This window comes from Protomyctophum parallelum, assembly GCF_964188405.1.
Source record: "Protomyctophum parallelum genome assembly, chromosome: 19".
Classification (NCBI taxonomy): Eukaryota; Metazoa; Chordata; class Actinopteri; order Myctophiformes; family Myctophidae; genus Protomyctophum; species Protomyctophum parallelum.
The window spans coordinates 25,876,680-25,890,458 of NC_139717.1; the positions used below are offsets into that span (position 1 = coordinate 25,876,680).

A 13,779-nucleotide genomic window follows, 5' to 3' on the forward strand; every position below is an offset into this window, starting at 1 on the left:
TAAGCCAGTTACTGTAAAAGAGAAAAGCTTTTTCAGTCCATAGCTTCCCATATAATATATATTATAGTATATAGAAATTATCTTTTGGGCCCAAGCACTGCACCAGTGAAGCCCTAAATGCACACATTTTGTATCAGGGCCTGCATGAGCACTGCACCAGGGCTAGTTTCTAATATGCATAAATCAATCTCAGTTTTGAGGGCCTACCCGGCCTAGACGTACTCAAATAAACTTTGCACACACATCACAAGTGGCAAAAATACTTATTTTATTACTCTAGTCTAAAACATGCTCATGAAGTTCCAGACCCACAGGAACGCACCCGGTTCCGGCGAGCCGCCCCGCGTCCGAAAGGTAGAAAAATGATCTACAAGGCAAGGCTATTTATAAGTATTTGCAAGTACAACCTAATGGTTTAAAGTGGTTAAAAGCTAAAGCGACACAGATGTGTTCCAGGTCTTAATGGGTTCATCTAGCCAGTGTGCCTACAGCAGGCCTGACTGCGCTAGCGTTTTCCTATAGCGCTGATTAACACCTTGTCGGTGTCGACGATACGATGCCGCCTGCCAAAAGTAACCTATCCACAAGCTTGTAGATTGGTTATTTTTCTGTGCACGACAGAGCATTAATTAGGCATAATCGGTACAAGAGCTGCTGCCTGCCTGTGACTGCCTTCTGCATAATAGCAGGCATACATACCGCTCTGTCTGCTAAACAATTTAAATATTATAACATTTTGTGTTAGGCGGCCCAGAATAAAATTAATAACTTTAATTGTTAAGCTTGATGAACGTGAATGAAGAATAATCCATAATTGATTAACAACCGTACGCACAGTGTATACTTGATGTATATACTGTTGTATGATTGATGAATAGTGAAAATAGGCAATCTACAAGCTCACAATGAGTTGCATCAGTGGTGTGCACAGACATTTAGAGGGGCAGGTGCTCAAGTGAAAAAAGGGCACCTTGTGCAGCACGTGGAACCGGCCGGTTGCCTTAATAGTGTGAGATTTATAGATTTTGGGGCCTAAATAATATATTGGAAGCTTTTTTATCAATAATTGATCAATGTCACCATGGTCCACATACTGTACACTGTACAACAAAATAATATATATATATATATTTTTTTAAGGGCACATTTGTTTGGAAAAGGGCAGAGCACCCCCTAGTGTCTATCTATGCACGCCATTGAGTTGCATCCATCGCAGCGTCGATCTGATATTTTCAATCATTTTGAAAAAGAAAGTGAAATGTGAAATGTGAAGAAATTGGTATCGGCAGTTATGCAGACGATGTGTACAGAATATTTCATGTCATTGTAGTTTAAAAAAACGTCCGGGCATTTAAAACGAATACATCTGCGAGCTCACAACGTGTCGCAACGTACAGCGTTTTTAATGTTTCTTTTCACTTCCATCTTGTGAATGGAATTGAATTTGATAGAATTTTGAAATTTTGAAATGGAAAAACTAAAATGTTTGCACTTTTAAAAGTCAAAATATCTGTAATTGCTAGGCTTAGCACTCTCCTAAATCAGGATCGGCATCGGACCCCAAAATCTAGCTGTCGGTCAGGCTTTTAGTTCATACAGGGTTCATACTGGATGTGGGACATGTTGGCATTACTGGTTTACCAAAAACCCCTGTAATGCAGTGGTTTTCAACCAGTGGTCCGGGGACCACCAGTGGTCCTTGAGGGTACCAGGTGGTCCCCAGCTATGAGTTGGTAACCAAATGGACCCTTACAGTAGATGTTTAACTCTTGAGAGTGTAAAATGAAACAAAATGGACCCTTATGGGTCCATTTGGGTTTGGTTTGATTTTTACACTCTCAAGAGTTAAATTATTGTTAAACATCGGCATTACTTAATTTACAAGTCTACACAATTAGAGAATGTAGAAGAATTGTTATTTTGATCAATGTTTTCCTGTTATCTCTATATGGCACCACATCAATACAGCATGGAATTGTGGACAACATCTTATTCAAATTTTGGGTATGGGAGGCTAAATCTCATCAAATGGTGGTGGCTAAAATGCTGAATAAATAATGGACCTTGATGTGAAAAGGATTGAAAACCACTGCTCTAACGGTATACTCCTAACATCATCAGGTGAAAACCACTGCTCTAAGATGTACTCCTAACATCATCAGGTGAAAACCACTGCTCTAACGATGTACTCCTAACATCATCAGGTGAAAACCACTGCTCTAACGGTGTACTCCTAACATCATCAGGTGAAAACCACTGCTCTAACGGTGTACTCCTAACATCATCAGGTGAAAACCACTGCTCTAACGGTGTACTCCTAACATCATCAGGTGAAAACCACTGCTCTAACGGTGTACTCCTAACATCATCAGGTGAAAACCACTGCTCTAACGATGTACTCCTAACATCATCAGGTGCGGGACGCCTCCGCGGCGCTGGAACACGAGGCCCAGCGCCAGGCGGTCCTCCAGGCGCGGCTCCGCGAGGAGAACCACCGCCTGGAGGAGCAGGCGGTCCTCCAGGCGCAGCTCCGCGAGGAGAACCGCCGGCTGGAGGAGCAGGCGGCCCGGCGCTCCCTGCGGGACCGCGAGGCCCAGGCGGAGCTCCAGGCCGCCGTGAAGGAGCTGACCGCCGCCCGGGCCCACTCGGCCCGGCAGCTGGCCGCCGAGGAGAGCTCCGGGAAGGAGCTCCAGAGGGCAGCGTCGGAGCTGCGGGCCAAGCTGGGCGCCGCCCAGGAGGAGAGGGCCTCCGTGCTGCAGCAGCTGCAGCTGGAGAGGGAGGTTAGTTGGTGCCGCTTTGCCCCCCTCGTGGCACTTTAGCCCTAGAGGCCGCGACGACCTCGCAGGCTAATGCAAAGGCTGAAATGTGTGGTTTAGATCAGGTGTTCCCAAACTTTTTTTATTTCAAGGACCCCCAAATTGACACTAATTAGCCCGCAAACCCCCATTTGTAAAGGTATGCCAGGGACCCCCATAAGAGAAGAGTTTTACGGCTCTAGCAGTGATTCTCAACCCGTCTAATTTTAAGGACCCCACAGTTTGACATGCATTAGTCTACGGACCCCCCCATTTAATGGCATTTCCATCTTTGGGACCCCCAATTTATATTGTAGAATCAAAGTAAATTGAACAAATGTACACTATCTGAACAAATGTACATTATCTGAGTTACAGACCCATAAGGGTCCATTTGGTTCCAAACTGTCATTTAGCTGGAACTCCCTCAAGGACCCCTGGGGGTCCCCGGACCCTTGTTTAGATTGCTTGTCATGTAGATGGATGCCAGGTCATTATTTATCACTGGGTCGGGACCCATTTGTGACCGAATCCAGTGGTTTGAGACACAAGTAGGCCATGGTCATTTTTCAGTTTTTTACATATTATGAAACTACAGAATCTAATCTTTCATAAATTGTTCATTCAAATTGGAACATATTTGCACAAGATATAACTATGTATTCAAAACATTTTCAAAAACATTGCCAAAAAAGCAAAACTTTTCATGAATTAAAAACATTTTTAAATGAATCTGATGTAAGAAATTTCATGAATTAGTGAAAACAGCCGATAGAGCTGCTATTTTCACTAGTTTGGGCCCCTTGGAGGGAGACATCAAATTTCTCTTTTGGGTCATGGGCTAAAAAGTTTGGGAACCAGCGTGTATAGTTTCAATGTATGGATATTCTACTGTTAGAATATTTGTTAGTGATCCAAGATTACCATTTCTATGCATTCGATGTACTACCATGTGTTCTTGCTTATCGCAAGTCGCTCTGGATTGAGAGCGTCTGCTAAAAATGCCTTGTATTAATGTGTAAATCTCAGGTGCACCAGAAGGAGCTGGACAACCTGAGGGCAGCGGCGGACGACGACCGGGCCAAGAGAGACCGGGAACTCCAGGAGACGCTGCGGCTCTGTCGGCAGGAGCGCGAGGAGATGCAGGCGGTCGTCACAGAGGCCAAGGTAAGACCAACAAGAGGAGATGCAGGCGGTCGTCACAGAGGCCAAGGTAAGACCAACAGGAGGAGATGCAGGCCGTCGTCACAGAGGCCAAGGTAAGACCAACAGGAGGAGATGCAGGCGGTCGTCACAGAGGCCAAGGTAAGACCAACAGGAGGAGATGCAGGCCGTCGTCACAGAGGCCAAGGTAAGACCAACAGGAGGAGATGCAGGCGGTCGTCACAGAGGCCAAGGTAAGACCAACAGGAGGAGATGCAGGCCGTCGTCACAGAGGCCAAGGTAAGACCAACAGGAGGAGATGCAGGCCGTCGTCACAGAGGCCAAGGTAAGACCAACAGGAGGAGATGCAGGCGGTCGTCACAGAGGCCAAGGTGAGACCAACAGGAGGAGATGCAGGCGGTCGTCACAGAGGCCAAGGTGAGACCAACAGGAGGAGATGCAGGCGGTCGTCACAGAGGCCAAGGTAAGACCAACAGGAGGAGATGCAGGCCGTCGTCACAGAGGCCAAGGTAAGACCAACAGGAGGAGATGCAGGCGGTCGTCACAGAGGCCAAGGTGAGACCAACAGGAGGAGATGCAGGCGGTCGTCACAGAGGCCAAGGTGAGACCAACAGGAGGAGATGCAGGCGGTCGTCACAGAGGCCAAGGTAAGACCAACAGGAGGAGATGCAGGCCGTCGTCACAGAGGCCAAGGTGAGACCAACAGGAGGAGATGCAGGCCGTCGTCACAGAGGCCAAGGTGAGATCAACAGGAGGAGATGCAGGCCGTCGTCACAGAGGCCAAGGTGAGACCAACAGGAGGAGATGCAGGCCGCCGTCACAGAGGCCAAGGTAAGACCAACAGGAGGAGATGCAGGCCGTCGTCACAGAGGCCAAGGTAAGACCAACAGGAGGAGATGCAGGCCGTCGTCACAGAGGCCAAGGTGAGACCAACAGGAGGAGATGCAGGCCGTCGTCACAGAGGCCAAGGTGAGACCAACAGGAGGAGATGCAGGCCGTCGTCACAGAGGCCAAGGTAAGACCAACAGGAGGAGATGCAGGCCGTCGTCACAGAGGCCAAGGTAAGACCAACAGGAGGAGATGCAGGCCGTCGTCACAGAGGCCAAGGTAAGACCAACAGGAGCGCGAGGACAGCAAGGTTATAATAGTTTTGGATTTTTCATTGTAGTTTTTATTAGTTTTAGTGTTAGTTTTCGTTTTTCTCTGCTATTTTCAATCCTGCACCTGAGGAATAAGTCAGGTGCAGGATTGAAAAGGGCCAGAGTAATTATTATTTAATAAAAAGATAGCATTTAAATAAAGAATATTCAGTTACACACTTCGAGCCATACACGTCCAAAAACGGTTAATAAAACTCCACACTCTTATGCCATCCTCGCGTTTGAACGTTTCACAGTCATGCTGTACTTACGCCTCCCGTATACGGGCCCCGACGACAAGGGGACCGGCAACCAAGTTGGAACAGTCGAGAACCAAAAGTGACGAAAATAATGATAATCCGGCCTCCATAGAATCCCATACTGGCCGCGATCTTTAGCGGGGTTTATCTAAGAATTGACCCTCAGATTTGGTGACATGAGAAAAAGACGTCATTTTGTAGATTTTGCCTGGCAAGGGCTACTGAGGTGCCCAAAAACATGCCGGCACGGATAAATTGTTTTTCTTTGTACACGCACAATACAGTTTCAGTTAGTTATCGTTTTCCTTTTCTAGTCTAGTTCAAGTTTCAGCTAACGAAAATGTTTTTATTTTATTTTATTTTTAGTCTGTTTTAGTTAACTATAATAACCTTGGCGAGGAGATGCAGGCCTTCGTCAAAGAGGCCAAGGTAAGAAGGAAGGGGACCTTCAGAACGAACAGTACCCTCCCCCTCCCCCCGTTGGGGAATGCCCCGCTTATGAAAAATGTAAAGCGAAATCATAGCTTGAGGTCTTTGACACGGCGGTACGGCAGTTTAACTCCTACTACCTCATGGTTTATGTATCGCACCTGCTCTAATTTCTCGAAAGTCAGGAGAGATTTCAAGGTCAGAAATCGACCAAAGCAATGCCCCCCCCACCCCCCAATCCCCTCATCTCTGTCTCTCATTCTCTCTCATTCTCTCTCTTTCTCTTTCTGCCAGGGCACGGATCACAGCGCTCGCCGCAGCCTAATTGACATTTTGAGCCCCGCCGGCTCATACTTCATATTCCGCGCAGGGTGTTCACATGCCTCAACCGCATAACATCTGGTATATTTCCGACTCAGCGAGACGCATACAAAATTCAAATTTTTGCGCGTAATTCTTTCCCTTCTCGCTTCACGGGAGGGGGTGCTTTGTGCTCGAGTCCTATAGGGTGAGGTGAGGACAGCTCAGGCTGTGTTGGTGCGGGTCTCGCGGAGGACCCTCGCGACGCACTCCAATGGATGACGCGCGGTGTGTGTGTGAATATTTAAAGAATCACTCCCGGTGTCAGATGGGATGAGGTCCCATCTGCCAAGATGGGGGAGCAAAACGTCTAATCAGTGCATCACTGGAGACGGGGGACGTCCCCTCTCCCCTCTACCTCCAAGCGATGAGCGCCCGTGGGTTTGTTGTTTCTCAAAGGGCCATGGCCGGTTGAGCATGGCCCATTAGCTCTGGTGAATGGCGTGGACATGTGATATAGCTCATTGTAATGCCGTCGTTTGGACGAGGGCTGAGGGCAAGGACGTGCGGTGGAATGCTTCTTAAGAACTAGCCCGTGGCTGCCACCGATGTCCCCAAGAAGCCCGGACAATATCCATGTACGGCATTATGTGTAGCCAAAAGGCTAGATTGCAATGTGTGATTTTACATAATATATATATATATATATATATATATTTACTGTAGGGAACACATTTCTTATTTTCTTGTCCTTGTCGTCGCACTGTGCATTTCTCCTCCTCACGGCTTCATCTTCAATCTCTCTGTCTCTCTTTATCTCATCGCTTGAACACTAGCGACCATAATAGGTGAACAGAAATAGCAGATGTACGAGCTCACAGGCACATTGCGAGCTCGTACATCTGCGCCACAGAGATGTGTTGGAGGGGGGGAAAGAATTGGTGTTTTTGCTTTTTTCCTCTCTCCAGTGGCCTCTGTCACCTCCTAGCCATTGCTGCCACTTCTGCTGTTCCTCTTTAATAATTTATGATCATTAAATATTACAATTTGGCTGACTCCACAGTCTCCAGACTGGCTTCACAGACATCAGCTGCACTGAGACTGTTGAGTGCTCACAAACCCACCGTACACATGGGACTTATTAAGGCCGACAGCATGAGTAATATTGCTCTCAGCAGACACTTTGGTTGATGCCGTCTAGTGACAATACCGATGTCGCATAGTGCAGATCTAAATGTATTAAGCCATATATACTTCGTTGTAGGACTAATTGTGCGAATAGACGATCTCGACAGACTCACAACATGTCGTGAGCTTGTAGATCGGCTGTTGTCTCTTAAGCTTTTGGAAATTTGCCCTAAAGAGGGATTCCAGGGTAGGGGCTGAATGTTATTGGAAACAACAATGACGTAATATTATTAATATTATTAATATTATTATTATTGTTCTTTGCAATGTGTATTTCCGTAGTAGTATACAGTATCTGAACTTCAGTAGCTCCGTTTGGAAATACACTCTAGCGAGGATTAGAAATTTAAACATGACCTCTATCACCACCTTTTATCACACTGTACTGTTTTTCTTGCAGATTAGTCAAACCTTTTTAAATTATCTATAAAGAAATAAAACTGTTTTAGTACAATAATGGACCCTATTAACCTTAGCTGCATTGCATCATTTGCAATGTCACTAATTCTAGTGCATGTTGATGGTGAAATGATAAATTGCACTGTGCCAATGTGGTTAATCGGCATAATAACACTGTCATTGTAATTACGACCAGCGTGAGTGGTGTTGTTCTGCATGTTGTTCTCCATAATGATGCCACATCCAGAATTAGGGTTCAGAACCTTTAGGATTTTAACGATTCCCTCTTAACGGTCCAATTCCTTAACGGTTCCCTTTAACGATGGAGGGGGTTACAAATGAACCCTTAGGTCAGTTTGTAACTGTGAGAGTGTACAAATGGACCCTTACGGTCCATTTGGTTCCCTTCGTACACTCTCAGACTGATGGTGGTCCATGAAATGTAAAAGTTTGACTTGAGAACCGTGGGTATTGTAACTGTACTGGAGGCTTGCATGGCCTGCTCTCTGGCACGCCCACGTCTAACGCTGTGCGTCCGTGGTGTTGTTGTTTGTCCGCGAATATCGTGTGTCCGAGTGAGACACACACACACACACACACACACACACACACACAAAGCGTATTTTGAATGAAGCCAGACGGCGACCGGCCACTGACCGTGTTTTGTTCATGCTGGGCAGGTTGTGTGGGCGCTCTGTAATCGGGCAAGGATAGAGCGAGGTAGTCAAACTCCAAGGAGAGCGAGGGTGTTCCGTGTTAAAAACGTTTGATCTGAAAGTTTATATATTCAAAGATTTGCACCATTTTCACGATTTAAAAAAATAGCTGATCTACAAGCTCGTAGCACGGCACTCGGTGCCGCGCTACGAGCTTGTAGATCTGCTATTTTCCATTAGCTTAAAGTATAACATAATGCTTAAAAACACCAAAAGGTGTTCCCGTCCTGAATGTGTTTTAACGATGCCATATTGCCTCTCTCTCTCTGGCTGCCAGGTGGACGTGGCGTCTGAGAAAGAGCTGACCCGGGCGCTGCGTGTCAAAGTGGACAGGATGAAGGAGCAGTGTGACAAACTGACCCAGGAGCTGCTCTCCAAGGAGGACAGGATGAAGGAGCAGTGTGACAAACTGACCCAGGAGCTGCTCTCCAAGGAAGAGGAGCACTCGCTGCTCCAGAGGAGGCACCAGCTACTCCAACAGGACCTGGACCACAAGGTATGGCCCCTATAGCTCCTTCCTCCTGTCCTGCCATCTTATCTTACCTAACCTTTGATACCGGCATGAGACAAAAGTCTTCTAAATCTATACATTTCTATATCGGTGGTTCTCAAACTATTTCATGTTTAGGACCTCAAAAATATATCCTAATTGGCCGCCGACCCTCATCTGAAAATGTAAATAGCAGATCTACAAGCTCGTAGTGCAGCACTTGGTGCCGTGCTATGACCTTGAATATCTGCTAGTTCCAGGTCTTAATGGGTTGCATGGCAATGCAGTGCTCACCGTTCACACCGAGTGGCGCGCTACGAGCTTGTAGGTCTGCTATTTTTGAAAAATCATAAAAATGCGGCACAAATCTTTGAATATATATTCTTTCAGAGCAGAGAAAGTTTTTTTTATTTCGACGTCAGGCCAAAATGGGTTAAATGTGCTATATAAATAATGATGTGATGTACTGTACAAGCTTTGGGGAGAGGAAACGCAGAACTCCCATCTCCAAATGCTCGGTTCAGAGTGTTTGAAATGAACAGCCCAGAGGCCTGCATGGCTGGGCTTCATCCCAGCAGTTTAGCGCGTTAGTTCAAAGGCATCCAACCTCTTCGGATGGCAAATAAGGATGAAAAGGGTTCCGTTTAATCTAGTGTAGGACTCCCTGGTGCGGACTCATCCGATCCAACTATACTATCACTAACAGGACTTGACATTCAGCATTTTTTTTTCAATTTTATCTTAAAAGTTACATTCTACATTTTCAACATTTAGAAAAATTGCTAGAATAGCAGATCAGCCCCATTTGGAACCTCTCTGTCCCTCCACTGTATAGCTCAGAAATGAGATCCCACAGCATAGGGTGCCGGCAGATTGCGACACCGGCGAACATTGTTGTTGTTGAGTTTGACCCTTCTCCGGACATAGTCCCCCCCCCCCGTCCGCATGCACAGTATACTGTTCCCGTTAAGGTTGCATTACAATTTACAATTTACAATTTAGGCATTTAGCAGACGCTCTTAATCCAGAGCGACTTACATTTAAGCAAGAACAAAAAGCATGGGAATACATCACAAAAAAGCATTTATCATGAAACATGCGTAAGCTAAGAAAGTAACAGTGGATTATCTATATTATGAGACTATACATATAAACTATATATATATACTACTATGCTATACATATGTACTATGGCGTGCTATGACTATATACAATGCAATTATAGTGCTGTCTACATAACATGCTATAAGTCTGTATCAAATTATATCTAAATCTACAGAAATGCTATCTAAGGGGGTAGGGTAAGTGCTATGGGCCATGATGGAGTCTGAAAAGGTGGGTTTTCAGACTACGGCGGAAGATTGGGAGTGATGCTGCAGTTCTGATTGTAATGGGAAGTGCATTCTACAGTTTTGGAGCCAGAAGGGAGAAGAGTTTAGGACGTGTGGAGTCTGTGGACTCTGTGGAGCGTTGTCCCGGCGTTTTTAGTGAGGGTACTTCCAGCTTCCCTGCGTTGGCTGATCTGAGGGTTTGTAGGCATTGGGAACACATGGCCGTACAATGTAAAACATCTGAGAGCAGAGGGGGCGACCTTTACTTTTTGGATGCGATGTGCGGGAAAACTATTTTCTCAATCTGCCGGCACCATATGCTGTGTGAATCTTACTTGTAGATTGGCTATTTATGCTATCCGTCATATCACCATAGTGTATAGGGCTAAAGTGGTTAAATAAACGTCATGTTATCTTCCTCTCTCCCTCCCTCCCAGTGTTGATGAAGAGTCTGTCTAGTTAATTCACACTTCACAGGATCATACCAACTTTAAACACGGCTCAGGAGGTTAACTCGTGTCAAATCGGTGCCTCCTATTTGTAAGGGTACTCCGTCAATACTGCTCCCTAGGTGATTTTTCCAAAAGCAGATGAAGTATTGAACGCACGCACGCATGCACGCATGCACGCACACACGCACACGCACACGCACACACACTCTTACCCATTCACCTCAATGACAGGCCTGTGATAAGTAGCGGAAGCTCTTTTCAGGCATGGAAGGATGGCGTTACCCGCCGGGGGATATCCATGTATTGATCTGCAGTGGAGGTGAATGAAGCAAAATAAGCCCTTATTAACGTAACAACGGCGGCTTATTATCTCGGGGACGAGGTAATGATCCGCGGTCCACTAGGCATCAATGATCTGATGGTTCCTGCTCCTCGGCCGTATCGACTGGCCCGCGTCCCGCCAGGGACCCAGCTGTCCCTGACACTATTGATGGGGACACCGGACAATGGAGGGCAGGCTTAGCTCCTGTTGTTTGCATTGGGAGGGGAGCTGAGTAACTCTGTTGTTGACCAATGGTGCGTGCGTGTGCGCACATGTGTGTGTGTGTGTGTGTGTGTTTGAGTAGAAGTTGGGTAAGTGGGGTCAATCCTCAATTTGTCGAGGGTTTATTCATTTAGGGATAGGTTAACCACTTGAACCCTAGCGCTCCTATTCTGGGCCCGAAACATTAGACGCCCTGTGAGCTTGTAGATGTTGCTGTTTTCACCGTAAGATATTTAGTGTGGAGTCAAAACAAGAGTCACTCTAACCCTATCCGTTCCCCACCATGCAGGCTGCGTCGGGCGAGGAGCGGAGGCGGGACGCGGAGGCGGAGTGCGGCGTGCTGGAGGAGAGGCTGGCGAGGCTGGGGGCGGAGCGAGAAGCTCTCCTGGCGTCCGTGGGGGAGGAGCTTGACGTGGCGTGTCGCAGCCTGGCCAGAGGCAGTGAAGACAAACTGCAGGTAATGACGACGATACACCCGGACAGTAACAACGTGTTAACAGGCTTAGATTTATACGTATATAGATCTTTTCTATCAACACAGTGACCCATGTTATTAAGCTCTTTTCAATCTGGCGTCCTTTTTTTGTCATTATAGTGGGCCTGGTTTTCTGGACCCACTGAAAACTCAATTATTCCAGGATCCGGTGAATCATGACCATAAAACCTTTGATTATGTTTGGGAAAAAAATAAAGAAAATTTTATATTTAATCAAAAATGAAAAAAATATTTTTGGAATTATCTTGGGGGGTCCTGACCACTCTCCATCATCTCTGGGGCACACAGACGACTGCAGTGCAAATGAAACAACGCAATGCAGGACTTGTACAGCTACATTTGACGGAATTGAAAGTGAATGGAAATGAATGAAATAACAAAATGTGAACAAATCTATCAAGCTCTCTGCTTGAGTGACCTTGGCCAGAGCGTACATACTGTATCTTGCATATTATGCTTCTGGCACTGCGGTGGTGAAGGTCGCGCCGCCTGATCAAAAGCCTGGAGTGGAATATGAAAGCCGGGGTTGATCAGAACGGGCCGAGGTCGTCTCTGATCAGTTCCGAGGTGCTGATGAGGTGTGTTTATGCAAGAGCAGAGGAGGACATGATGATCACTCTGCCCGTGTCAGAAAAATTACTTTGTATACAACGGTACAACGCCATCTCCCTGGAGTTTTGGGTCTATAATGTGTGGGGTGGCAGTGGCTCAGGGGTACAGTAGTCGGTAGATGGGCTGGTTTGGAACCTGTGAGGTTCCTAGTTCGATCCCGGGCTCCCCCAGAATTAACCCATTTTGACCTGAGATCCATTTTTCAAAAATAGACGCGCTATGAGCTTGTACATCTGCTATTTTTCAATAGCTAAAGCAGAACATAATGCTAACATCAAAAGGGGTTCCCGCCCAAAAGGGGTTAATGTCGACGTGTCCTTGAGCAAGACTCTGAACCCCTCATAGCTCCCGATGTGCAGATTGGCGCCTTGCATGGTTTCCTCCACCATCGGTGTGTGAATGGGTGAATGTAATGCACCAATCTATGTAAAGCACTTTGGATAAAAGTGCTATATAAATGCACCATTTACCATTTATAACCACGTTTATAATGCATTATAATGCACTTATAATCGATTAAACCCTTGTTATAAATGTTTCTAATTATGCATAACAACTTCTAACAAATAATATTTTATAACTAAGTTAAGGTAGTTATAATGTGCTGCTTATAATGCCTTATGACCAGCACGGCGTTATAAGTTGTCATACATAATTACAAACATTTACAATGAGTGTTCTAATGCCTTCTAAGAGCATCACAATGCATTACAGATGCATTTATAATGCATTAGAGGCCTGACCTTTAAGTAAAGCGTTACAGTATTCTCTTCACTTCTAGTTTGACAACAACACTGCTGTGTCAACTCCCTTTAATGCACGTAAAGGTATCTACATGGGCCCTTAATATGTGGGCATATATACCACATTCTAATCCGCCAATTGCACTTGCCCACGCACGCACGCAGGCAGGCTTTCACTTCTAGTAATTTTTACTAGTTGCCTAGCCTGGGCACCATTTCATTTAGGGTATATGATCCTGTCGGGAGCGGATTATATCGTTACGTCATGTTGTAGTATTGTTTTGTAGTCGACAGGCAGGAACAACAGGCGGCAACTTCCTTTTCCCTCAAACCGATTTTTCTCAATAAAAGCTACAGGCTACGAGAGCTTTTATTGAGAGGGTAAAGGAAGTTGCCGCCGCCTGTTGTTCCTGCCTGTCGACTACATAACGATACTACAACATGACGTAACGATATCATCCGCTCCCGACAGGATCATACAGACTTTTGAAACAGAGACCAGGCTTTCCTCTGAGGTGGTGGAAAGCCTGGTGAGGCGAGGTTACTAGTTGCCTAGTTCACTAGTCGACTAGTTGTTTAACTAGGCCTAACCTGACTCTGCCAGATGGGGGCGGTATTGGGTAACCATGTTCCCCAACACAGCAACCATCTGGGATCTCTTAGGGAGTTGAGCTAACACCGAACCGCTCCGTGGTTCGAACCAATCAGCGTGAGCTAAGGG

The 13,779-nt window shown here is 46.1% G+C and overlaps 1 protein-coding gene across 1 annotated transcript in view; it reads left to right on the forward strand.

Moving 5' to 3' along the window:
• The window catches only part of cep128 (centrosomal protein 128), a 76,173-nt gene that overhangs the window by 37,039 nt on the left and 25,355 nt on the right, over positions 1–13,779 (forward strand). Inside the window, exons 16-19 of the mRNA XM_083790734.1 lie at positions 2,415–2,780; positions 3,825–3,962; positions 8,668–8,886; positions 11,497–11,664. Of these exons, the coding sequence (XP_083646860.1) occupies positions 2,415–2,780; positions 3,825–3,962; positions 8,668–8,886; positions 11,497–11,664 (891 nt within the window). The remainder of the gene's footprint in view (positions 1–2,414; positions 2,781–3,824; positions 3,963–8,667; positions 8,887–11,496; positions 11,665–13,779) is intronic.